The sequence below is a fragment of the Chiloscyllium punctatum genome, chromosome 28 (assembly GCF_047496795.1).
Source record: "Chiloscyllium punctatum isolate Juve2018m chromosome 28, sChiPun1.3, whole genome shotgun sequence".
Taxonomy (NCBI): domain Eukaryota; kingdom Metazoa; phylum Chordata; class Chondrichthyes; order Orectolobiformes; family Hemiscylliidae; genus Chiloscyllium; species Chiloscyllium punctatum.
Window position 1 is genome coordinate 20,936,923 of NC_092766.1, and position 27,216 is coordinate 20,964,138.

General features: G+C 45.1%; 1 protein-coding gene across 1 annotated transcript; it reads left to right on the plus strand.

Annotated features, from left to right (window-relative positions):
* Positions 1–1,892: 1,892 nt before the first annotated feature.
* Positions 1,893–26,931, plus strand: LOC140453918 (uncharacterized). The gene is made up of 8 exons (XM_072548771.1): positions 1,893–1,950; positions 2,569–2,636; positions 18,809–19,019; positions 19,227–19,318; positions 21,233–21,344; positions 21,624–21,782; positions 22,403–22,555; positions 26,385–26,931. The coding sequence occupies exons 1-8, from the start codon at positions 1,893–1,895 to the stop codon at positions 26,636–26,638; spliced, it is 1,107 nt and encodes a 368-aa protein (XP_072404872.1). The 3' UTR covers positions 26,639–26,931.
* Positions 26,932–27,216: the final 285 nt, after the last annotated feature.

A 27,216-nucleotide genomic window follows, 5' to 3' on the forward strand; every position in this document is an offset into this window, starting at 1 on the left:
GGAACCTGCAACAGCCAATCCTGTCCCTGATCTAGCCATGTCTCCGTAATAGCCACAACATCGAAGTCCCAGGTACCAACCCACGCTGCGAGTTCACCTACCTTATTTCGTATACTTCTGGCATTAAAGTATACACACTTCAAGCCACTCTTCTGTTTACAGGCACGATCCTTTAAGATTGATACCATATTCCTACCCTCCCTACACTCCAGGTCCTGCACCCTAAAGTTACAGTCTGGGTTCCCATGCCCCTGCAGAGTTAGTTTAAACCCCCCCCAAGAGCACTAGCAAACCTCCCCCCAAGGATACTGGTGCCCCTCAGGTTCTAACTTTCCCTTTAACTTCCTTCTTAAACTTCTATTTTGTCCCCTCCCCCCTGCAATTTAGTTTAAACGCAGCTGTGTTGCATTGGCAAACCTGTCTGCCAGAATGCTGGTCCCTCACCTATTAAGGTGCAATCCATCCCTCTTGTATAATTTATCCTTACTGCTAAACATATCCCAGTGATCCAAGAATTTACATCCTTGCTTCCTGCAACAGTTCCGCAGCCACACATTCAAGTCCATTATCTCCCTGTTCCTGTCCTCTCCAGCCCTAGGAACCGGAAGCAAACCGGAGATAGCCACCCTGGATGTCCTGCTTTTCAGCCTTATTTCGAGTTCTCCAAAGCCCCGCTGTAGAATGTCCCTACTCTTCTTCCCAATGTCATTTGTGCCGACATGCACCACCACGTCTGGCTTTTCACCTTCTCCCTTGAGGATTTTCTGCACTTTGTCTGCGATGTCCTTAATCCTGGCACCAGGAAGGCAACACACCATACTCAAATCCCGCTTGTTGCCGCAGAAACCCCTTTGGACCCCCTCACTATGGAGTCCCCTATTACCAAGGCTCTGTGTGAAGTCTGACTCCTCGGCTGTTTCCACGCCAATTTGATTGGCAGACCTGACCGCCTCTCTGACTGGCAGTGACGTCTGTCTCTACGGTTTCCAAGAGATTCAACCTGTTACTCCCCCCGGGGTCTCTTGCACTTGTCTCATCTCTGCCTTCCTCTTCGTCTTCTCCCTTCTACTCTCTTCTGGTATGCTCGGTGTAATAACCTCGCTAAAGGTCCTGTCCAGAAAGATCTCATTCCCTTGGATAAGCCTGAGGTCATTTAGTTCTTTCTTCAGTGCTGCAATTTGCTCTGCCAGAAGCTGAGGTGAACAACAGAATCTCCAGTTGGAGGAACTGCTCCTCATGGTTTCTGTCTCTCACTTGGGTGCCAGCATCTTGACATCTAATTGATCAGCCACGGAATTGAATTTCTGGGAGATTTGGAGTTTTTGAGTGCTCGGTCACTCACTGCCCTGTTTTTATCTGCCTTTGAGACATCTGTCCATTGCTTATTTTCTGCCCCACAAAATCCAGTATTCAAGTCCCAAAGTCTCCATTCATCTCCCCTGACGTGGCAGTTCAATGGTGAACACTGTTGTCTCACTGTATCAGGGACCTGGATTCAATTCCAGCCTTGGTTGACTGTGTAGAGTTTGCACGCACTTTGCCTGTTATGACACAGGGTAAAACCTTCTGTTAATTTAAACCAGACACACACAAAAGCTCACCATGCCTTGTAATCTGTGAAACTATGAGTGACAGTTTCCAAATTCCACTATTTAAGGAAATATTAATTCATTCTTTAACTCCAAAGAGAACACTAAACAAGGAGTATCAACACTGGAAGCCGCCTTAGTCTTAACAATTTATCTACCTCCCACTCTATAACAATATACTGATCTGATAAAGCCCCTATTAAATTGACAGCAAATAAATTTTCGAAATTATTTGTCGTCTTCGGATGTCGAACTTCCTCTATCTGTTGATTTCCTTTGGATCATGTTTGGTCTTCTGCGTAGATGTTTCATATGAAAAGATACCTTTCAGAGATCGGATCTGCAGACACTTTGTATGACAGTAGGTGCTCTTGGTCTCCCTCTGGCTATCTATTCATAATGCCTGATTTTTATAACCCAAAATAATGGATCATCTCATTGATGTTGTCAAAACAGTAAAATTCAAATTCGATTGGGTTTTAATATCTTGGGACATAATTTAAACTGCAGAGTGTTGTGCTGGAAAAGTACAGCAGTTCAGGCAGCATCGATTCTGCCTGACCTGCTGTGCTTTCCCAGCACCACACACTCGACTCTGATCTCCAGCATCTGCAGTTCTCACTTTCTCCAAGCATAATTTAAACTGGCTGAACCTGAATTGTTGTGGAAACCTCGCAACCAAGCTCAGGTAGTTGTTTCACAGTCAACTGTTACTTTCGATTTTCCAGTACTCTCTGTGCCTGCTAGGTAATTGCCAGCATTCGCTCTCTTAAAAGTAGAGTGCAAGGTTGTGCACGTTAGGTGAGTTAGCTATGGTAAATGTTGAGTACTGGGACAGGTGAGGAGACGCTTGGGAAAGCTTTTGGAGGATCAGTGCAAACTTGATGCGTCAAATGGCTTGTATTTGCACTGCAGGGATTCTAGGATCCTGTGGCACTCACCATATCAGCACTGACTCTTTATTCTTCTCTTTCCACAGTGATTGAGGTGCTGTTTGCCGAGGAACTGGGTTTGATGCTGGAGGTGTCGCAGACGGCTGTGGACCAAGTAAGTGCTCGGTATAGAAGTGCTGGTCTTCTGTGCTGGAGAATTGGGTAAACCACTGAGCAAGGCCCTCAGAGCAAGGTGAGTAACCATTTTTCAGGGTTCTCAATGCGTAGAGTGAACATTTCTCAGGGAATTTACAGCCATCCTAATGTACACTTCTGATTAAGACAGCTCTGACGATCCTCATGTTTGCTGAACTCCAGATTTCCTCTCCATTCCAGCCCCCTGACGTGAGAGTCAGGTGTGAAAGGAGAGCACATAAGTGTCCCATCTTCTATTTAGGAGAGGAGAGAAACAGAAAGTAGGGACCTACCTACCACGGAATTTAACGTGTGTCAAATGGAAATGCCGGAATCTCTTATTGAGAGAGTTGTAGCAGAGCACTTAGAATCAGACATAGTCACCTTGGTTTTGTGAAAGGTAAATTCTGTTTGACAAATTTAAGTTCTTTGAGAAAGTAATACACCATACTAAGACCAGAAGACGTAAGAGTGGAAGTAAGGACATTCGGCACATCGAGTCCACGCCGCCATTTAATCATTGCTGATGAGCCTTTCAACTCTACTTACCTGCACTCTCCCCGTAGCCCTTAATTCCTTGAGAGATTAAGAATTTATCAATGTTTGCCTTGAAGATATTTAATTGGCCTCCACTGTGCTCCGTGGCAATGAATTCCACAGGCCCACCACTCTCTGGCTGAAGAAATGTCGTCTCATTTCCATTCTAAATTGATCCCCTCTAACTCTAAGGCTGTGCCCACAGCTCAGAGTCTTCCCACCTCATGAAAAACAACTTCCCAGCGTCCACCCCTTCTAAGCCATGCATTATCTTGTAAGTTTCTATTAAATCTCCCCTCAAGTTTCTATACTGAAATGAATACAATCCCAGGATCCTGAGCCACTTATCGTATGTTAGGCCTACCATTCCAGGGATCATCCATGTGAATCTCTGCTGGACACATTCCAGTGCCAGTATGTCCTTCCTGAGATGTTAGGTGTTGAAAATTGGACAATATTCCAAATGGGGCCAAACTAGAGCTTTATAAAGTTTCAGAAGCACATTGCTGCTTTTATATTCCAACTCTCTTGAGATAAATGGCAACATATATTCGCTTTCAGAATCATGGACTCAACCTGGAAGTTAACCTTTAGAGAATCCTGGACTAATACTCCGAGATCTCTTTGTACTTCAGCTTGATGAATTTTCTCACTGTTTAGAAAATAGTTCATGCCTGTATTCTTTTTCCTAAATTGCAAGACCTTTCATTTGCTCACATTGAATTTCAACAGCCATCTTCTGAACCACACTCCTAAACTGTCTAAATCTTTTTGTTGCATCCCCAACTCTTCAGTACTATCTGCCTGTTCACCTAACTTCATATCATCGGCAAACTTCATCAGTATGCCCCCAGTATAAACATCCAGATCATTAATGTATGAAATGAACAGCTGCGGCCCCAACACTGAACCCTGCAGGATATCACTTGTCACTAACTCGTATTCCGAAAAAGAACTTTTTTATCCCAACTCTCTGCCTTCTGTCAGGCAGCCAATCCTCAATCCATGCCAATAGCTCACCTCAAACATCATAGGCCCTCACCTTATTCAGCAGCCTCCCGTGAGGCACCTTTATCAAAGGCCTTTTGGAAGTCGAGGTAGATGACATTCACTGGGTTTCCCAGGTCCAACCTACTTGTTATCTCTTCAAAGAATTCTAACAGATTTGTCAGGCATAACCTCCCCTTACTAAATCCCTGCTGACTTGGTCTAATCCGACCCTTAACTTCCAAGAATTTAGAAATCGCATCCTTAATGATGGATTCTAGAATTTTACCAACAACCAAAGTTAGGCTAACTGGCCGATTTTAATTTTTAATATTTTGTCTTGATCCTTTCTTGAGCAAGGGGGTTACAAGTGATTTTTCCAATAATCTGCGTTTTCCCGACTCCAATGATTTTGAAAGGTCACAACCAACGCCTCTGCTATTTCCTCAGCCACCTCCCTGAGAACGCGAAGATGTAATCCATAGGGGCCAATGGATTTCTCAGTTTTCAGAAAGCTTTTAGCTTTTCTCGTACTTTCTCTTTTGTAATGGCTACCATAGTCAACTCTCCTTAATTGTTGGGATATTACTCATGTCTTCCACTGTGAAGACTGACGCAAAGTACTTGTTGAGTTCTTCAGCTATTTCCTTATCTCCCAGCACTAGCCTTCCAGCATCACTTTGGAGCGGCCCAATGTCTACTTTTGCCTGTCAATTGTTTCTTACGTATGGAAAGAAGCCTTTACTAACACTTCTAAGATTACTGGCTAGCCTCCCTTCGTATTTGATCCTCTCTTTGTTATCCTCTGTTTTGTTTTTGTAGCCTTCCCAGTCTTCTGATTTCCCAGTGCTCTTGGCCACTTTATAGGCTGTCTAATTCTCCCCTTCCTGGATACACTATCTTCTCTTTAGGGTGAACCTCTGCACTATGTCCTCGGTTACACCTAGAAACTCCTGCTATTGTTGCTTTACTGTCTTCCCTGCTAGGCTCTGCTTCCAGGCGATTTTCGTCAGTTCCCCTCTCATGCCCCTGTAATAGCCTTTATTTAACTGTCACGCCATTATATCCAATTTTGCCTTTTCTGTCTCAAAATGCAGATTGAATTCTCCCATATTATGATTGCTGCCTTTAAGTGTTCCCTTACTTTAAGATTTTTTATGAATTCTGGCTCATTACGTAGCACTAAGTCCAGAATAGTCTGCTCCCTTGTGGGCTCCATGTTCCAGAAAGCCATCATGTAAGCATTCCATGAATCCCCTTTCTTTGGATTCACCAGCACATTCCTGATGAAGGGCTGTGGTCTGAAACGTCGATTCTCCAGCTCGGATGCTGCCTGACCTGCTTTTCCTTTCCAGCAACATATTCAAGACAGCAGCTCAACATCTTCTCCAAGGCCATAACAGATGGGCAATAAATGCCAACCCACATTCTGGGAGTGATGTTTTAAAAATTGCCCTCTCCAAACCTGAAACATCCTTCCCTTCTCCAGTACCAAACCACAAATGGCAGCCAAATCAAATTCTGTCCAGCTAAATCTGAATTCTTCTCCTTCTGAGCCACAATAAATCTCCTTGCCATACAAAAAATAAATTATGCAATAGACCCTGCAAACTTCCAACTTGGAACAAACCCGCCCTATCCCCAGTGGCACCTGCATATTACATTTCAGACCCTCCTGATTCTTTGGTCACTCCACCTTGCCTTATTAGTCAGAAATCTCTTGCTTGCTACAGATGGCAGTCGTAGTACACGGCTCAGGGCATCCCTCACTGTAAGGTCAGGAAGGATCAGAGGTTTAAGGTCAGGCTTTGTCCAATTCAGTATGAAGTCCTGCACAAAAATACATGCAGAGTGAAGTGACACACAAGGAAACACCAACATATGCTTGATGTGACATATGCTTCATCAGTATGAGATCGAGGGCTGTGGAGTGGAGCAAAAGAAACAATACAGTACAGGAACAGGTCCTTCTGCCCACCAAGACAGTGCCAATACACGATACATTTTTAAACTAAAACCCTTTCGCCTCAACATAATCCATATCATATTCCTCTAAATGAAGAGGCACAGAATATCTATCAAGATGCCTCTTAAACATTGTTATTCTGTTTTTACCACCTGCTTTTGCGTTGCAGTCCAGACATTTACCACTCTCTACACAAAACTTGCCTCTCAACTCCTTTATACTCCCCCCAACCTTTTACCTTAAACTTATGCCCCATTTGTGCCCTGCGAAATAGACTCCCCTCAATATCCATTCCCCTCAATTTTGTAAACCTCTATCAGGTGCCCTCAGTCTCTGACGTTCAAATGAAAACAAACCAAGTTTATCTAATTTCTCCTGCTGAAAATGTGTTGTTGGAAAAGTGCAGCAGGTCAGGCAGCATCCAAGGAGCAGGAGAATCGACGTTTCGGGCATGAGCCCTTCTTCAGGAGCCCTATCCAATTTCTCCTCCGAGCTAATAACTTCCAAAGCTGTCTGATTCCTATTAAACCTTTCCTATACGAAGCCTTCACATCCCTCTGGGATTGTGGACAGCCAAACTATACAGATGACTTGCCAATTTTTATACTTTATGTCCCAACTGATAATGGCAAGAATGCCACTTACCTTTTCACTACGTCATCCACTTGTATTGCCTGCCACCTTAAGGAAACTACAGACCTGTATGTCTAGATCCCTCTGCATGTTAATGCTTCAAAGGGTTCTGACATGCACTGTATATTCCTCTGCTGCATTTGACCTTCTGAAATGCATCACCTCTCATTTGTCCAGATTAATTCTTCCCAAATGTCAAGTAATGCTGCAGGTATACCTTGCTCAGTATCGCAATTCTAAGGGCAAGATATGGAAATTCCAGGTTGTGATGGTAGAATGATCTCTTCCTTCAATTCTTGGATGAAAATATGACATATCCATCAGCAAAACTACACTCTCGACAGGAATAGATTTTTAAAATAAATGTCTGCGCGAAGCGTTTTTAGCTGCAGCTCCTCTCAGACCACATAGATCGGTTGGAGCAGCAGTTGGAAGCACCGATGCGCATACAGGAAGCAGACAGTGTGATAAATAATAGCTTGAGGGAGGTAGTGACGGCACAGGTTCAGTCAGTAAATGGGCGATCGATTGGAGATGCAGACAGGTACAGTTGTTCTGCAGGAGGGAGGGAGGGGGTAGAGGAGGAGGACGAGGAGAACAGCGCCTAACAGCAGTAGCCAGGTCTTTGGCACCACGACTGCAACTCTGCCTAACAGCAGAACCAAAAGACTGATGAATGAAGCTGCATTTTTTTTCAATGGAAGAGGCCTAGCAGATGAATTCAAGGCATGGATGGGACGGAGAGATTATACTTATTATATGGCTGAGAAAGGGATAGGACTGACAGCTCCATGTTCCAGGGGTACAGATGTGACAGGAAGGATAGAATTGGAGGCAGTCGACCTGAGGGAATGGCAATTTTGGTTTGGGAAAACATCATGGCAGTACGTAAGAGGATATGTCTGAGGGATTCTTAAATGAAGCTATATGGGTGGAATTGAGAAATCAGGAGGGGGTGTTCACTACATACAAGTGTCCCACGAATAGGCAGCAGCAAACAGAGCAGCAAATACATAGGAAAATTGCTGACAGCTAAAAGAATAATAAGGTTGTAATAGTAGGGGATTTGAACTCTCCAAACATAGACTGGGACTGCCATAGTGTTAATGGAATGGTTATGGACAAGGATAGGCCTGGTCCACAAGCCAAAGTTCTAAATTGGGGCAAGGCCAGTTTTGATGACCTCAGAGGAACTTTGAAAGGTTGACTGGGGGAGGCTGTTCGCAGGTAAAGGGACATCTGGCAAGTGGGAGGATTTCAAAATTAAGATAACATGAGATTAGGGACAGCGTAGAGTCATATAGCATGGAAACTGACCCTTCGGTCCAACCAGTCCATGGTGTCCATAATCCCAAACTAAACTAGTCCCATCTGACTACCTCTGGCCCATATCCCTCCAAATCTTTCCGAGTCATGTACATATCCAAATGTCTTTTAAATGATGTGATTGTATTTCCTCAGGAAGTTCATTACACATGCACAACACCTGCTATATAAAAAAATTGCCTCATGCTTTTTTAAAAAAAAATCTCTCCTCTGACCTTCAAAATGTGCCTTGATCCTGGGTAAAATTCAACAACCGTTAACACTTACTCGATATTTCCATTAGGTCACCTCTCAACCTCTTACACTCTAGTGGAATGAAGTCTGTCCAGCCTTTCCTTATAACTCAAACCTTCCATACTCAGCACCATCCTGGTAAATCTCTTCTGAATCCTCCCCAGCTTAATAATATTCTTCATGTAAGTGGACAGCCAGAATTGAACAGCATTTCAGAACAGGTCTCAATAATGTCCTATGCAATCTTAACATGACTTCCAAACTCTTACACTCAAAAGGACTGAGCAATGAAGGCAGGTCTGCCAAACTGTTCTTGTTAGTGTGAAGGGCCAGGTTTGCAGGAATAGAGCATGACTAGAGAAATAGAGGCTCTGCTCAAGGAACTGTATGTCAGATATACACATCTGGAATTAAATGAACCCTTTGAGCATATAGGGTGGAAGAGTACTCCTAAGTGGAAAATTGGGAAGTCAAAAACGACATAGCCTTGACAGATAAGGTTAAGGGAAATCCAAGGAGATTCTGCAAGCATATTAAGGGTGAAAGAACAACAAGAGTGAATAGGACCCCTTAAAGATCAACAAAGCCATTTATTTGGGGAACCATAGGAGTTGGGTGATATACCAAAAGTTCGCATCAAAATCTACTGTGGAGAAAGACATAGAAGCTAGGGAACTCTGAGAAATAAACAGCGATGTCTCAACTAGTCCACATTACAGAAAAGGAGGTGATGGAGCTCTTACAATGCGTAAAGGTAAATAACTCTCTCAAACTTGATCAAGTGTAGTCCACGACATCATGGGAAGCTAGAGAAGAAGTTGCAAGACTCCTAAGAGAGGGATTTGAATAATTGGTAGTCACAAGTAAGGTGCTGGAAGATGGAGGGTGGCTAATGTTGTGCCTTTACGCAAGAAAGGTTGTAATGAAGAGTCAAGAAACTACAGACCGATGAGCCCGATGTCAGTGGTAGGTAAGTTGTTGTAGAAGATACTGAGAGAAATCCACGTGCGTTTCGAAAGACAGGGACTGATTAGGGATAGTCAGCATGGCTGTGCACGTCGGAAATCATGTTCGTGAGAGGCGATCAAGTATTTTTCAGAAGAGATGACCAATAAGATGGATGGAATCAGAGCGGTAGATGTTGTCCACATGAACTTTATCAGGCCTTTGATAAGGTCCCGCATGGTAGACTGGTTAGTAGACAGCGCTAGCCAATTGGATACAAAAATAGCTTGACGATAGGAGACAGAAGGTGGTGAGGGTTGTTCAGATTGGAGGCTTGTGACCAGCGGTGTGCCACAAGGATCGCTGCTGGGTCCGTAGTTGCTCATCATTTCTATAAAATGAAAACAGAAGAGGAATGATTAGTAAGTTTACAGATGACACCAACATTGGTGGCATATCGCTCGGTGAGGAAGGTTATCTTAAATATCTTGATCAATTGGACCAAGGAAAGGTATAGAGTTTAATTTGGATAAATGCTAGATCTTGCAGTTCGACTTGGGAAGTTTCAAACTAGAGTGACAGGGGGCTGGGAATCAGAGCAGCAGGTCAGCAAGTGCAGAGATTGAGGAGAAGGTAGATGCCAAGGTCAGTAAATCAAAATGAAAGGATAGGCAGAGACAGGTAAATGAACACCATGGTACTCATGGGCTGAAGTGTGTTTATTTCAGTGCAAGGAGTATTATCTCTAAGGCAGATGAGCTTAGAGCCTGGGTCAGTACACTGGACAATGATGGTGTGGCCATGACAGAGACTTAGTTGAGGGAGGGACAGGACTGGTTGCTGACCGTTCCAGGGTTTTGTTGTTTTAGGCGAGACAGGGAGAAAGGTAAAAGAGGTGGAGGAGTTGCATTACTAATCGGGGAGAATGTTACATCTGCACACAGAGGACATGCTGGACGGCTCATCCACTGAGGCAGTATGGGTACAGCTCAAAAATAAGGCAGGTGCAAACATTCTGATAGGCTTATACTATAAGCCCCCCAACAGCCACCAAGAGATTGAGGAGCAAATGTGTAGTCAGGTAAGATGCAATAAACAGAGTTGTCATAGTGGGTGACTTAACTTCCCCAAGATTGACTGGGAATCCCTTAGAGCAAGAGGGAGGGGCAGCACGGTGGCTCAGTGGTTAGCACTGCTGCCTCAGTGCCAGGGACCTGAGTTCAATTCCAGCCTCGGGTGACTGTATGTGTGGAGTTTGCACATTCTCCCCGTGGGTTTCTTCTGGGTGCTCCAGTTTCCTCCCACAGTCCAAAGATGCGCAGGTCAGGTGAACTGGCCGTGCTAAATTGCCCATAGTGTTAGGTGCATTAGGCAGAGGGAATGGGTCTGGGTGGGTTACTCTTTGGAGGGTCGATGTGGGCTTGATGGGCCGAAGGGCCTGTTTCCACACTGTAGGGAATCTAATCTAATCTAACCATGTGCATCTAAGAGGGTTTCTTGAATTAGTATTAGATAGTCCAGCTTGAGGAGGTGTTATACTGGGCATTGTGTTGGCTCATGAGTCTGGCCAAGTGACTGACCTTTCAATGGGAGAGCATTTTGGAAACAGTGGCCACAACTCAAGTTCTAAGATAGATATGAAAAAGGATAAATCTTGTGGGAAGGTTCTCAATCGGGGGGTGGGGGTGGGGGGGGTGGTGGGGGGTAATGACATCAGCATTAGGCAGAAGCTAGGAAGTGTGAATTGGGAGGAGATGTTATCAGGCAATTCCATATTTGACATGTGGAAACTGATTAAAGACCTGCTGGTAGAGTTCAAGTCTGGCATGTTCCACTGAGAAGGAAGGACAAGGATGGCAAGGTAAGGGACTCTTGGAAATGAGAGAGGTTGTGAATTAAATCAAAAGGAAAGAAGCAACACAAGGTTTAGGAAACTAAAATAGGACAGGGCCCATGAGGAACATTACACAAGAAAGGAACTCAGAAAGAAGGTGACTTGAAATGCTCTTGAAAAATAAAGAGAATTGCAAGTCGACAAGCAGGAGGCTGGAAGAACACAGCAAACCAGGCAACATCTGGAAGTGCAGAAGTCAACATTTCGGGTGTAACCCTTCAGGATTGGGAGTGGGTGTAGTTGGAGCTGCAGATAAAGGGGGCGGCAGGGACAGGGTGTTGAAGTGGGGATAAGTGATGACAGGTAGAGGGTACAATCTGGTTGGTCAATGGGAAGAATGAATCCGGGTGGTGTCAGGGTGGAAGGCGGAAGTGGGGGGGGGGTGGAAAGGGTGAAATTTAAGAACTCAAGGTTGAGTCCTCTTGCCTGTAGGCTGCCCAAGCAGACGATGAGGTGTTCGTCCTCCAATTTGCAGTGTGGTTCATTGTGGCAATGGAGGCGGCCAAGGATAGTCATGATGGGAAGGGAGATTAAAATGGGAGGTGGCAGGGATGTTTGGTCAGCAACTGCAGGCCTGACTGCGTTGTTCAGGAGGTGGGGGTGGGGGAGGGATGCATGCATTTAAGCTGAGAGGGAGACATGAGGGACAAGTTTTATTTTACATAGTGGTAGGAGGCTGTCAGGGATGATGGTGGAGGCAGATACAATAGGGGCAAAGGAGCAATTAGGGACTTTAAGGTAAGCACAAAAATATGCATGGAATGGAGGAACATGGACCGAGGGCAGGCAAAAGGGTTTAGTTTGATTTGGCATCATGTTCGGCACAACATCACGGGCCAAAGAGTCCATTCCTGCACTGTGCTGTTCCATGTCCATGTCACACTTTGGTAAGACAAACCAGGGCAGAATTTGCACAGTTAATGGTGGTACCCCAGAGAGTGCTGTCGAATAGAGAGACCTAGGGTGCAGGTCCCTTGAAAGTGGCGACACAGGTAAACAGGGTGGTGAAGCTGGCATTTGGCACACTTGCCTTCAGTCAGAGCAGACAGTTGGGACACCATGTTGTGACTGGACAAGACATTTCTCAGGCCAGTTCTGGAGTACTGTGCGCAATTCTGGGTTGTCTTGCTTTAGGCAAGATGTTATTAAACTGGAAAGGCGCAAAAAAGATTTACAAAGACATAACCAAGACTGAAGGGTTTGAGTGATAAGTATAGGCTGGATCAGCTGGGAAATATTTCCCAAGTTTATAATATCATAAGGGGCATAAATAAGTTGAATAGTGAACATATTTTGGTGGATGAGTCCAAAACTAGTGAGAGGGGAACGATTTAAAAGGAACCTGAAGGGTTCACACAGAACTTTTCACACAGAGGTTAGGTGCCCTTATGCAATGAGCTGCCAGATGAAGTGGTAGAGGTGGGTACAATTACAACATTTGTGATGTTATGTGCCTCTAAGGGGAATCTGTCTGTTCTGGTTCTCTTCAATGCTCTAAACCTGGTGGTGGGGTGCCTGCTCCGTGGAAAGCAGAGTAAAGATTTGGGATTTTTTAAAAACTTAAAACAAAATGGGCAAAAGAAGCATGGGTGGGTGGAGCCAGGGTTTTAGTCTTGCTTTCAGTTGTTGAAGTTGAGGCTTTTGGTGTTGCAGCTGTCGGATACAGCTTGCTTTCTGCTGGTGCATAAAGCCTGGGTTCCCTCTCCGCTGCTAAATTCATTCTTTCAGTTTTTCCTTTCTTCTGGACTGGAGGGGATAGAAAACGAGGATAAATCTCTTTGGACGTTCAAATGGTTTGCCATCACTAAATCCCTGCTAACCAGAAACTGACTAGACTAGACAGAACAATACTGTGGTTACAAGCATCGTTTGGGATCCTGCAGAGGGGGTAGCTTAGCACTTTGAGGATTTGAGAAATCGGGGATAATCTGGATCCACTCTCCCCAGTCCCCATTCCATGCACCCCTGGACACACACAGCCCAGCTGTCAATTGTGAATGAACAATGAAAATCAGCGTGTTTTGCAGCCTCTTCCGTTGGCTGGATCTTAACCTTGGACATTGATGAAAGCTCACCCTTGCCTCCCATACATAAATCCCCTTTTCCTCACCTCCTGGGGCATTTTTCCTGGGACCAGTCAAGCTTGAGATCTACAGGATGAGCTGCTCGTTGGTTAAGTTGTGACTTCGCTGCTGTGTCCCGGTCATCGACCAGCACAATCTGTAAAACAACATAGTCTGTTCAATCCTGGTCCTGACCACTGTTAAGAGGCTTGTACATAACTTCCATCATGATTTTTTTTTGCCTTTGTAGTTCCTCAACTCCACCCACACAGACCCTATGTCCTTCAGTGCCATAGATTTAATTTTATTCTTAACTAACAAGGCAACTCTGGCCCCTCTGCCCACCTCCCTGTCTTATTGATATGTTATAAATCCTTAAATGTTTAACTGCCATTCCTAAACCCCCTGCAACCATGTCTGTGTGATATCTATCACATCATCATTCACGATGATTTGTGCCATTGATTTATCTACATTGTTACAAATACTACGAGCATTCAGATGAAGTGCCTTAATGCTAGCTTATTATTAGAAATATCAGAAATCATAAAATGTTCGAAGTTATCCTTCCTTTTTGCTGCATTCCTAGTCTGCCTCAAGCTTAAACCCAGCACATATGCTATTCTGGTGCTGATCTTTCCATTAACTCCATACTTCCTGTCGCTTTCGCTGCCCTTCCACCGACTCAGAAGTTTAAAGTCTGACTGACCATCCAATTTATCCTTTTCTTCAGAACGCTGGGTCCAGATCGGTTCAGGTGGAGATCGTCCCAACAGTACAGATTCCATTCCCCCCCCCCCACCCAACAACCTGGTTCCAAACTGATGCCAATGTCCTATGAAATAGTATCCCTCTTCCACACCAATCCCTTAGCCATGTGTTTACTTCCCTAACTTTCTTATCCCTATGACAATTGGCACGTGGCTCGGGCAGTAATCTGAGGACCTGTATTTCAGTTTCCTTCCTAGTGCTTGATAATCTCCAAACAGGTCCTCCACCTTATCTTTGTCTCCGTTAGTCCCATCGTGGACTACAACAACTGGGTCTGCTCCCTCCCACTCCAAAATCCTTTCAAGCCGGTCGGAGGTGTCCTGCACACTGGCACCGGGCAGGCAACACGCTGTGAGAGACTCCCAATCCGGCTTGCATAGGACACCATCTGTTTCCCTCTAATTTTCGCATCCACTATAACAACTACTTGCCTTTTTGTTCCCCCCTCTTGAATGGCCTTCTGCACCATGGTGCTGTGGTCAGCTGGCTCATCCTATCCACAGCCCATTTCCTCATCCATACAGTGAGCAAATTTCTCGTATCTGTTGGACAAGGTCAAGGGCTGAGGCTCCTGCACTCCTGAACTCAGAATCCCCGACCTGCCTCACTTAGTCACACCCGGTTGTCCTTGAACACTTACTTAATTTGAATTTGTTAATCTACTGGGTGTGACTGCCTCCTAAAACAAAGTATCCAGGTAACTCTACCCGTCCCAGATGTGCTGCAGAGTTTGAAGCTCAGATTTCACATCAGTAATTCTGATCTGGAGTTCGTCCAGGAGCCACCACTTGCTGAAGATGTGGTCACTGCCGTTCACAATGGGATCAGCCAGCTCCCACATCATCTGTCCAGCCATGACTACTTACTTAACTTGTACAATTTATGTACTAAATAATTTCTAGTACTTGTATGCTCTGGTCTTTTTCAATTAACCAATTAATCACAAATATAAATCGAAAAGTCTTGCTTTAACAGCAGAGTTATTTTTGGTTAGAGCTCCCGCTCTTCCTGCTGCTGGAACAGCAAATTTGTTGGGGAATGTGGTGTCCCTGGTTTTCCGGAAGCCATTTGATAGTATGTTTGCAGATGACGCCAAAATAGGTGGTACAGTGGGTAGCAAAGAAGTGATCTTAATCACCTGGGTCAGTGAGCCAAGGAGTGGCAGAATGAGTTTAATTTAAATATGAGGTGTTGCATTTTGGTAAGACAAACTTGGGCAGGACTCAGACTGTAAATAGTAAGACCCCAGAGAGTGTTGCCTAACAAAGAGGAAAGAACCACTTCGAGGTGCAGGTAAATAATTCCTTGAAAGTGGAGTTGCAGGTAGACAGGATGAAGGTGATGTGTGTCACGTTTGCTTTATTGGTCTGAACATGGAGTAAAGCAGTTGAGATGTTATGTTGGAGCTGTACAGGACATTGGTGAGGTCAATTTTCGAATACTGTGTTCAATTCTAGTCGTCCTTCTATGAGATCGATGTGGTTAAACTTGAAAAGGGTTTGGGTTGTGAGGAGAGGCTGAATAGGCTTTCTTCCCTGGAGCATTTGGAGGGTGGGGGATTATAAAATCATGAGGGGCATGGATATGGTGAGGAGCCCCAGTCTTTTTCCTAGAGTGGTGGAATTCCAAAACTAGAGGTTATTGGTTTAAGGTTATGGGGGTAAGATTTCCATAAGACAATAAGACATAGGAGTGGAAGTAAGGCCATTCGGACCATCGAGTCCACTCTGCCATTCAACTCCACTTTAACTTGGGCACTTGAACTCCACTTACCCGCATTCTCCCCTTAACCCTTAATTCCCCGAGACAACAAGAATCTATCAATCTCTGCCTTGAAGACATTTAGCGTCCCGGCCTCCACTGCACTCTGCGGCAATGAATTCCACAGGCCCACCACTCTCTGGCTGAAGAAATGTCTCTGCATTTCTGTTCTGAATTGACCCCCTCTAATTCTAAGGCTGTGTCCACGGGTCCTAGTCTCCTCACCTAACGGAAACAATTTCCTAGCGTCCATCCTTTCCAAGCCATGTATTATCTTGTACATCTCTATTAAGTCTTCCCTTAATCTTCGAAACTCCAATGAATACAATCCCAGGATCCTTAGCCGTTCCTCATATGTGAGACCAACCATTCCAGGGATCATCAGTGTGAATCTCCGCTGGACATGTTCATGTGCCAGTGTGTCCTTCCTGAGGTCTGGGGACAAAAACTGGACACAGTACTCCAAATGGGGCATAATCAGAGCTTTATAAAGTCTCAGTAGCACAATGGTGTTTTTATATTCCAACCCTCTTGAGATAAGTGACAACATTGCATTCGCTTTCTTAATCACAGACTCAACATGCATGTTGACCTTCAGAGAATCCTCGACTAGCACTCCCAGATCCCTTTGTACTTTGCTAGAATTTCCCCACTCCCTTCATCCAGATCATTAATATATAATGCGAACAGCTGTGGCCCCAACACTGAACCCTGCGGGACACCGCTCGTCACTGGCTGCCATTCTGAAAAGGAACCTTTTATCCCAACTCTCTGCCTTCTCCCAGACAGCCAATCCTCAATCCATCCCAGTAGCTCACCTCGAACACCATGGGCCCTGACCTTGCTTAGCAGCCTCCCGTGTGGCACCTTTTCAAAGGCCTTTTGGAAGTCTAGATAGACCACATCCACTGGGTTTCCCTGGTCTAACCTACTTGTCACCTCTTCAAAGAATTCCAACAGGTTTGTCAGGCATGACCTACCCTTACTAAACCAATGTTGACTTGTTGACTTGTTCTAATCAGACTCTGCTCTTCTAATAATTTAGAAACCTCATCCTTAATGATGGATTCTAGAATTTTACCAACAACCGAGGTTAGGCTAATTGGCCGATAATTTTCCATCTTTTGTCTTGATCCTTTCTTGAACAACGGGGTTACAACCGCGATCTTCCAATCATCCGGGACTTTCCGTGACTCCAGTGACTCTGGAAAGATCTCAACCAATGCCTCCGCTATTTCCTCAGCCACCTCTCTCAGAACTCTAGGATGTATCCCATCGGGGCCAGGAGATTTATCAATTTTAAGACTTTTTAGCTTTTCTAGCACTTTAACTTTTGTAATGACAACCATACTCAACTCAGCCTCCTGACTCCCTTTAATTGTTGGGATATTACTCATGTCTTCCACTGTGAAAACTGACGCAAAGTACTTGTTAAGTTCTCCTGCTATTTCCTTATCTCCCATCACTAGGCTTTCAGCATCAGTTTGAAGTGACCCAATGTCTACTTTTGTCTGTCGTTTGTTTCTTATGTATTGAAAGAAACTTTTCCTATCATTTCTAATATTACTGGCTAGCCTACCTTCATATTTGATCCTCTCCTTTCTTATTACTCTGTTTGTTATCCCCTGTTTGTTTTTGTAGCCTTCCTAATCTTCTGATTTCCCACTGTTCTTGGCCACTTTATAGGATCTCTCTTTTTCTTTAAGACATTTCCTGACTTCCTTTGTCAGCCATGGCTGTCTAATCCCTCCCTGGATAATCTTTCTTTTCTTGGGGATGAACCTCTGTACAGTGTCCTCAATTATACCCACAAACTCCTGCCATTTTTGCTCTACTGTCTTCCCTGCAAGCCTCTGCTTCCAATGTATTTTTGTCAGTTCCTCTGTCATGCCCTCATAATTACCTTCAAAATGACCTGAGTGGTAACTTGTTCACGCAGAGGGTTGTGCATGTATGGAATTAGCTGCCAGATGGAGTGGTGGAAGCGGGTACAATTACCACATGTCAAAGGCATCTGCATGGGTGTATGACTAGGAATGGTTTCGGGAGATATGGGCCAAATGCTGATAAATGGGAATAAGTCAGATTGGGATATCTAGTCGGCGTGGATGAATTGAACCGAAGGGTTTGTTTCTCTGCTGTATGATTCCATGACAAGGCACTACATGACAGGTCTATGGTGCAGGCTACAACATACTTGTCTGGTTAGAGGATTGGTTGGCTATCGGCAACAGCATAAGAATCGGGTCATTTTCAGACAGACAAGACTCAGAGTGATATGCAACAGGGATTAGTGTTGGGGCCCCATGTTTTCACAAAGTATATTAAAGACTTGATAAGAGGACCCAATGGATTGTTGCTAAATTTGCTAATGACAGAAAGGTAGTTAGAGACCGAAGTTTTAGGAGGATGAGCGTATGGAAAGGCGTGTCATTTTTTTTTAAATAGCTGTGCTAAATTCGGCAAGTGGAGGATGTGTGGAAAAATGCAAATTTTATTTAAGTGCGGAGAATGCAAAATGCTATGGTACAGAGAGATCTGAGTGTGGGTGTCACAGTCCATGAACACAAAGTTAATATGTGGCTGCAGCAAATGACCAGGGATCTGTGGATATGTGGATTAGCCAAGGCAAATAGAGGGTTACAGGAATGGGGTGAGCCGAGGTGAGATGCTATTCATAGAGCAGAATGACCTGCTTCCACACAGTTGGGATGCTGGGTTTTGCACACAGCGCAGGAGCATCTTGCCCTCCATCTACAGTCTGTGCTGAATATGTGTGGAGTTGACAGGGTCAGCAACAATCAGCTCTGGCCTTGAGAATTGTCCATTAAACCATGCTGCACAAGCACAAGCTAAGGCTCTGATATCCACTTCAGCTCGGTATACCAATCAAGACCAGCGTATGGGCTGAGAATAATTCCTGCCTGACCCATATCAGCACAGATGTCGATCAGGATTGCACACAGGCTATAATGGGGTGATTTCATTTGGATTTGTTGCCCTGCTTATTTTTTTTTAGAAATGTTCTCTTCCAGATAACGGTGCGAGTGAATGGGAAAGAGGTTCTGTCAGAAAGAACAGCCACTCTCCGATCCTGGTGGGAGGAAACCAGTTTTCGGCTGGAGAGACTACAGTCTAATAGGGCATGTGTGGAGGAGGAAGAAAGCAGTTTGGAGCATCGCACTGCTCCCTGGTACACACTCAGCTTTCAACCAGCTAACAGACTCAGCTTATCAACAAGTTTAGGTAAATATGAGAGCGTTGCTCTCTTGAACCACAGCTTGTGATCACCCCCCCCCCCTCACCCCAGTCCATCTCAGGTGCGCTCTGCCCATGCTTGGTGATATCTCTCTAGCATATGTCAGTACTAGTTGATGCATACTTTACAAACCTGCTGCTGATCTTTCGGTCGTCTTTAACATCTGACTATTACACCTGATTTCATGTCAGCAGATTTGCCACAGCCGCGAGTAGAAGTAATCCGTGAAGAGGGAAGTAATGGTGACAGGGAGATGGTGGCATCGCTGGTCATGGCTGGATTCCAGGTGAGAGGAAATAGATCGGAAGTGAACAGTTTCCTCTGCCGGGTGGGTTTGCAACCCCTAGGCAGGCAGCTGGGGTGAGAGACTGGGGAATCCGTTGCCTGTCCAAGTGGGTTGTTGCACAGGACTCACCCTCTTTCGCTTCTGGGTGTCACCTGGTGAGCAGTGGTGGTGGGGAGTTGCTGTGTTGAACTGCTGCTGTCTTCAGAATGCACAGTCATCCACTGTGCTTTTCGGGAGGATGTTTCAGGATTTTGACTCTGACACTGAAGAAATTTCCAATTGTATATCCCAAACCAGGTCGGCAGGTGAGTTGGAGGGCAGCTTGCAGGCATGGTGGGTCGTCTTCTGTATCTGCTGCTCTTATTTTGCCCAATGGAAGTGGTCCTGAGATTGGAAGGTGCTGTGGAAGGAATCTTGATGAGATTCTGCAGTGTATCTTTTGGATGGTACATTGGGCGATGGCTAGTTTATAACGGATTTGATTTATTTTTGTCGCATGTTTCGAGGAACACTGAAGAGTCTTGTTTTGCATGCAGTACAGGCAGATCATATCATACCAAGTGCGTAAGAGTAATGGAACAGAGTGAGGAATGGGATGTTACGGTTGCAGAGAGAGTGCACAAAGAGCAAGGTCAGGGTTAAATTTGAGAGGTCCACTTAGATGTTTAATAGTAGCAGGGAATAAGCTGTTCTTGAATCTGTTGGTATGTGTTTTTAAACTTTCCTGACACAAGATTAGAAGCAATTATATCCAGGCTGGGAGTGCCATTCCAAGGCAGTGAGAAGTATGTTGATGGAGTTAATAGAGGGAAATTTGGCTTGGATAACAGACTGGGCTGTGTTCACAACTCTCTGTCGTTTCTTACCGTCCTGGGCAGAGCAGTTACCACACCAAGCTGTGATGCACCTGCAAAAATCAGTAAAAGTCTTTATGGACATGCTGAATTTCCTTAGCCTCCCGACGAAAAAGAAGCGTTTTTGTGCTTTCTTGCAGCAATGTGGGTGGACCAAGACAGATTGGTGATTGTCACTCACAGGAACCTGACTCTCTCTTCATCTCTACCTGAGGTCCATTGATGTAGACAGGGGTGAGGCCGACCCTCGCCTTGTTCCCTGTAACCAATGGCCAGCTCTTTAGTTTTGCTGATGTTGAGGGAGGGATTGTTATCTTTTCGCCACACCACCAAGCACTCTATCGCTTTCCTGAATTCTGTCTCGTCATTGTTTGAGATCTGCCCTACAACTGTGGTGTTATCAGCGAACTTGCAGATGGAGTTAGGATGAAATTTGGCCACAGTCATGAGTGTGCAGGGTGTATAGTACAGGGCTGTGTACACATCCTTTCTGGGCGCTGGTGTTGAGTATTATCTTGGAAGAGGTGCTGTTGCCTATTCTCGCTGATTGTGGCCTGTGGGTCAGGCAGTCCAGGATCTAGTTGTAGAGGACAGCACAGGTCTAGGTCCTGGAATTGGAAATTAGTTTGATTGGATTTCCTCGGGATGGGGCAGACTTCCTCAGAGTTGGGTCACCATGGGGCCAGGTACCGTTGGGGCTTGTTGGGCCTCTGTTCTGGTTTTCCCTGAGGTCCATTACATCGGACTTGCTGCAAACTGATAGGTTTCCTCCCGGATCCAGTGTCTGTATTGGGACTATCTGACCTGCAAACAGATTTAAGAGAACGTTGTTAGTAATTTTAACAGACTTCGAATTGAGGTTTAAAAGAACAGAATGATTGGAAGATGTGTAAGAATAAGATCTGCTGTTGAGAGCTTGCAAAGTGTTGCTGTGCATCGACACCATCTTGAATACAAGAAACTAGTGTGAGTGACCAGGTGGGTGATATCAGAATTGCAGGGATGATACTGTGTGCGTCGTGATAGATGCTTAGTAAAAACTGACTCCATTCTCCTGTAGGTTTGGGATATGACAATGACAGACATTTGTGCAGGAATGAGTTTGGGCTCTTTCCGTGGAGTGGTGTTTGTCGGAGGATTCAGTTATGCAGATGTCCTCGGCTCGGCCAAAGGTAGGAGGAATGTAGGAACTGGAATGTTTAATCACGTGAGCGTGGGACTATTTAAGGAAGAGGGCTACTTTAATCCTGGAATTTTATAGAAATAGATGTTTAATCATCCTGGAGTACAAGGCAGGAACGTTTAATCACATGGAAATATGGAATAGGAGTATTTAATCACAGGAATGTAGGAGCAGTTATCTTGTACCTGATTGACGATCTGATCTGCTTGTCAGTGCTGCAGTGCACAGCTCCGATCCATTAATATCCCTCACCTTTCCTCTTCCACAGGTTGGGCAGCAACCGTACGATTCAATCCTGCTGCACGTGCTGAGTTTTCCCGGTTCCGTTCTCGAGAGGATACCTTCAGCCTGGGAGTGTGTAACGGCTGTCAGCTGATGGCGCTGTTTGGTTGGGTGGTTTCTGACGTTGACTGCGATCCAATAGACGGTGAGCACATCTCGAACTGGAGTCGCTCCATTGCACAAGGAACACGGCATGGATCTCGAACCTTTTTCTTATATTTGTGTCAGCATTGATATTTGACCTGTGACATTTCTGCCTTACATCATTTAACTTGCTTCTTCCTAAAATGCTAAATTCTCTCCCTTAAATCAAACATTTCAAACACTGTCAAGGCAGGTCCTGGGTCTATCCCCACCAGAAGAGCAATTGTTCCCTGGTGTTGGAATTCTTCTTAGCCCCATACTCTAGCCATCTAACCAACTAAGTTCACCAGTCTTCTAATTTATAAATTCATTTTAAAATTTTAAAAGATTGAGATCAAAGCTGCAAATGTATTTGCTCCTTGTCTGATGTTTTTAACATCTTGATTATAAATGGAAGACCAAAGGGTGTGGCGAAAGAGTTGCCCCTGACTTTCATGCTTCTCATTCCTACCTTTCTGTGGATTACCACGAAGATCAGTTTCGACTTTAAAGATGATACTGTTGACTTGGTAATTTTAGTGATTTTCCTGCAAGCTTTGTGTCAGAGCAGTGACCCGGGCTTAAAGGAAGTCCTTTGCCCCAGGAGTTGGTTGCAGAATGTGTGAGTAATATCTCTTCCAGGTGGTGAACTACACCAGGGCGTGCTGCTGACCCACAACCGGTCCAGGCGCTTCGAGTCACGCTTTGTCACAGTGACTATTTTGGAGAGCTGCTCGATCCTGCTGCAGGGAATGGAAGGATCAACTCTCGGCATCTGGATGGCCCATGGAGAAGGTGAGAGACTGACCGTTCCGTTACACTCCAGCCTGAACTAAAGGTGGCTGAGATGCACTGTGCGTCTGAAACCTTAGCTTCCAGATTGTTGAGTGAAAGGCTGTAACATATCCTAACTTTGAATCCTTCTAAACTGCAGCCCTACCATTTATTCCCTAGTCTCCTTATCTCTTAACATTCCTGCGTTCAGCATTAGCCTATGAATCCCTAATAATTCACCAGGCAGCCAGAGAAGCAGGCAGGTAGTGTGGAGTTCATAGAAGTCCTACTCTAGGGTTGTTAAGAAAGCATACAGTGTTTTGGCCTTTATTAATAAAGGGATTGAGTTCCAGAACCAGGAGGATATGCTACAGCTGTTCAAAGCTCTGCTACAACCACACTTGGAGTATTGTGTACAGTTCTGGTCACCGTATTATAAGCAAGATGTGGAAGCTTTGGAAAGGGTGCAGAGAAGATTTAGAAGGATGTTGCCTGGTATGGAGGGAATGTCTTATGAGGAAAGGCTGGGGGCCTTGAGGCTGCTCTCGTTAGAGAGAGAAGAAGGTTGAGAGGTGACTGAAAAGAGACTTACAAGATAATCAGAGGGTTAGATATGGTGGACAGAGCCTTTTTCCAAATATGGGGACTGCAAACACGAGGGGACACAACTTTAAAGTGAGGGGAGATAGGTATAAGACAGATGTCAGAGGTAGTTTCTTTACTCAGAGACGAGTAAGGGTGTGGAATGCTTTGCCTGCATCGATAGTAGATTCGCCAAGTTTAAGTGCGTTAAAGTCGTCTTTGGACAGGCAAATGGGCGTACATGGAATAGTGTAGGTGGGATGGGCTTCAGATTAGTATGACGGGGTGGCGCAGCATCGAGGGCCGAAGGGCCTGTACTGCGCTGTAATGTTCTGTTTTCTAGGTTCTACTCACCAACTGATTGTCCACTGCAGATATCAGTGATGGTGATGGAGTGCAGCAACAGTCAAGCCCATGGCACTATGGGAGGGAGAGAGAAAAGCAGAGGGCAGTACTGGTGACAATTCTTTTGTTAGGGGGCATATTATGGACCAGGCTAGACCCCCTCAAAATATCTTTAGAAGGTGGCCTAGACCTGAACTGTTTATTATTTTAAACGCAGATGTGAAGTGGATATCCACATGTGATGCCAAACCACTCAGTTTTAAGGAAAACAAGGTTTATTTAAACACTACGTTTGAAACACTAACAAAAGAAAACGGAATTTAGGAAAACTAACTATTTACAGTGAAAACTCGATTATCCAAACGTGATGGGCGGACACTGTTTCGTTCGGATAATAGATTATTTGGAAAATCGATGAAATGCCTTTCCTCTGGGGCTCGGAGTTTTAAAGTCTGCTCCTCGTTCAGGAGACTAGCAGCAGCACAGTGCGCAAGACCCCGCGGCCAACACTGCCCCCCTCTCGTTCACCCCCCTCACCGTCCAACACACCCCACAACCCGTCCAACCCCGCCACCTGCCCTCTAAATCCCTTCCAATCCTGCCCCAGCTCACAACCGCACCCCACCCCCTAAAGGCCTTCCAACCCCAACTCTCCACCTGGTCCTACCCCGCTCCCCAGCACAAAGCGCGCACGCTCCACCACCACCCCCATCCACTCTCCAGTGCATCTGCATTGCACACCAACAGCAATACTGCTGCTGCTGCCTTTGTGGGGTAAGTCTCCAAATAGCGCACAGGCCCAGCCCCACACACAACTTTTTACAGCACATGTTTGACACGTTCCACATTTGCCCTGCACAGGACAATGTTGGAGAGATTATTCCTGGGAAGGCTGGGTATTCGGGTACACCCCTATGTAGAACTCCAGGGAAAGTGTGGTGAGAGATTTGGTCAGTCATTTGGAGACCATGCCTGTTTAATCACTGTCAACATGATCACTGCTGGAAACACGTCTTTGATGTAATGTTTCTATCGAGACCTGGAGATCTCCTTCGGATAATCAGATTTTCGGATAATTGGTATTTAGATAATTGAGTTTTCTCTGTACTAGATAATTGTTTCAACCCAGCAATATCCCATAAACACACTTCTTGGCAAAAAGATAAATTCAAAACCAAGTTCTTACAGGCAAGAGCGATTTCGGAGAGTAATGTCAGCCAGGGTTCATCTGATGAAGTGTGGAAACTATTTACACTGCACCAGCCTCCGCTACAGCTGCCATCAGCTTTTCTGCTTCAAGTATGCTCCCAATTAACTTGAAAGTTCTTGTGTAATGTTGTCAATATGCCTCCAGTTTCAAACTTTAACTTTTATATCCGGTCTACCCCTTACCATCAGTATTTTAATACTAATACAATTATGATCACTCGCCGCAAAGTGCTCCCCCACTGATCCCTCTGCCCTGCCTTATTTCCCAATAAGGTTGAGTTTCATTTTCTTTAGTAGGTATCCATACTGAATTAGAAACTGTTCTTGTATGCACTTAACATATTCCTCGCTGTCCAAGACCTTGACACTATGGCAGTCCCGGTCTGTTTGGAAAGTTAAAATCCCCTATCATAACCCACCGTCTAAGTATTACAGATAACTGAGATTGTACAATTTTGTTTCTCAATTTCCTGCTGACTGGACTATCTGTAGTACAATCCTGATAAGGTGTTCATCCTTTTTTCATTTCTCAGTCCACCCAAATAACTTACCTGAGCCCGGTGGCTCAGTGGTTAGCACTGCTGCCTCACTGCACCAGGGACCTGGGTTCCATTCCAGCTTCGGGCGACTGTGCAAACTTCACACAGACATTCCCCCCGTGTCTGCGTGGGTTTCCTCCAGGTGCTCCGGTTTCCTCCCACAATCCAAAGGTGTGCAGGTTAGGTGATTTTGCCATACTATATTGCCCATAGTGTTCAGGGATGTGTAGGTTAGGTGCATTAGTCATGAGTAAATATAGGATGACAGGGTAGGATGCTGGGAGGGTTGGTTTTCGGAGGGTTGGTGTGGACTTGTTGGGGCGAAGGGCCTGTTTCCACACTAAGGATTCCAAGTGCAGCTGTAATGTTATCCCGTTTTTTTTAAAAAAAACGTTACTCCCCCTTCTATCCTGCATCCTGTTCTACCCTTCTTGTAGCATATATACCTTGGAACATTAAGCTGCCAGTACTGTCCAGATGTTGATGTGCAGGGAACAATTAGAAAGTTTGCAGGTGAAACAAAATTTGCAAGTGTAGACTGTGAGGAGGGCAGTGTCATAGTCATACAGCACAGAAACAGACCCTTCGTCGAAGCCAACCAGGTTTCCTAAATGGAATCAGTCTATTTTGCCTGCACTTTGCGCATATCCCTTTAAACCTTTCCTTTCCTTGTCGCTGTCCAAATGTCTCTTAAATACCACTTCCTCTGCCAGCACACTACTTATACACACCACCCTCTGAGTGAAGAAGTTGCCCCTCGAGATCAGAAATTTATTAGGGCATTGATAAGTTGATAAAGTTGGCAGATAACGTCCACCGCAGAGGTTTGAAGTGATGCACTTTATGCAGCCCCTCCATGTTCTTTACACTAAACACTGCTGTTTGAAAGACAGCGTTCGCAAAGAGGCTTGGATGCATCAGTACATAAATCATTAAAGTAGGAGGGATAGGCCTAGGACTGCTGAAATCTGCCCCTGTTCTGTGTTCAGGATTACTCCCTAGAGCTATGTGCTCACTACCATGTACCTGGGACTCTAACTGTGGTTGCCTAGCCTAGGCTGAATGCTGTGATTACAGTAGGGGCTGGAACTTATGACCCCAGAAAGTAGGCACTGAGCTCAACAAAGTTGGTAGAGTGCAACTCATTCTCTCTCTCTCTCTCGTCTCCTTTGTAGGTTACATGCAGTTTGAGTCGGACTCTATGCTGAAGCAGGTGACCGAGAGGAACCTAGCTCCAATCCATTACTGTGATGATTCTGGTGTGCCTACAGAGAAATATCCCCAGAATCCTAATGGGTCACCACTGGGAATTGCTGCTTTGTGCTCTGCTGACGGCCGCCACTTGGCTAAGATGCCTCACCCAGAACGCTGCACCTTGCTATGGCAGTGGCATTGGATGCCTCAGGACTGGCGACAATCTCTCACCTAGTCACCATGGTTACACATGTTCCAGAATGCTCATGAATGGTGTTTACAGCGTATCTGATCATCAATATTCCTGTGCAACACTAATCTGACCTTCCTCACAGTCAGTGTATTTGACACTCAGCACACTGAGCATTGGGCTGAAATCCTTCGAACCATCAGTCCGCAGCCCTCATTGGTCTCAGCTTGTGTGTACGTGTGCAAAGAATTTGTGTTAGGTATCTTATCAGTACCTGAATCTTTCATCTCACAATGCTCAAAACCATGTCTCTGAAAATAAAGACTGATCTCAGGTTGTGCTGTCTATTCCATCTGCTTGGATTAACATTTACAAGGTGAAGATCTCAACATTTAAACACTTCCAAGACATGTATAGCTTGGCCAGTACGGTAGCTCAGTGGATAGCACTGCTGTATCACAGCTCCAGGGCCTCTGGTTTGATTCCAACCTTGGATGACTGTCTGTGGAGTCTACACACTTTTTTGTGTCTGGATGGGTTTCCTTGGGTCTCCAGTTTCCTCCCACGGCCTGAATGTGTGCAGGTTGGATGGAGTGGCCATGCTAAATTGCCATAGTGTTCAG

Bases quoted from the DNA above. Each gene is read 5' to 3' on its own strand.
- LOC140453918 (XM_072548771.1), top strand. From the start codon at position 1,893: ATGTTTCATATGAAAAGATACCTTTCAGAGATCGGATCTGCAGACACT. The intron at 2,637-18,808 runs GTAAGTGCTCGG...GTTCTCTTCCAG, and splicing joins CGCAGACGGCTGTGGACCAA to ATAACGGTGCGAGTGAATGG. The intron at 22,556-26,384 runs GTGAGAGACTGA...TCTCCTTTGTAG, and splicing joins CTGGATGGCCCATGGAGAAG to GTTACATGCAGTTTGAGTCG.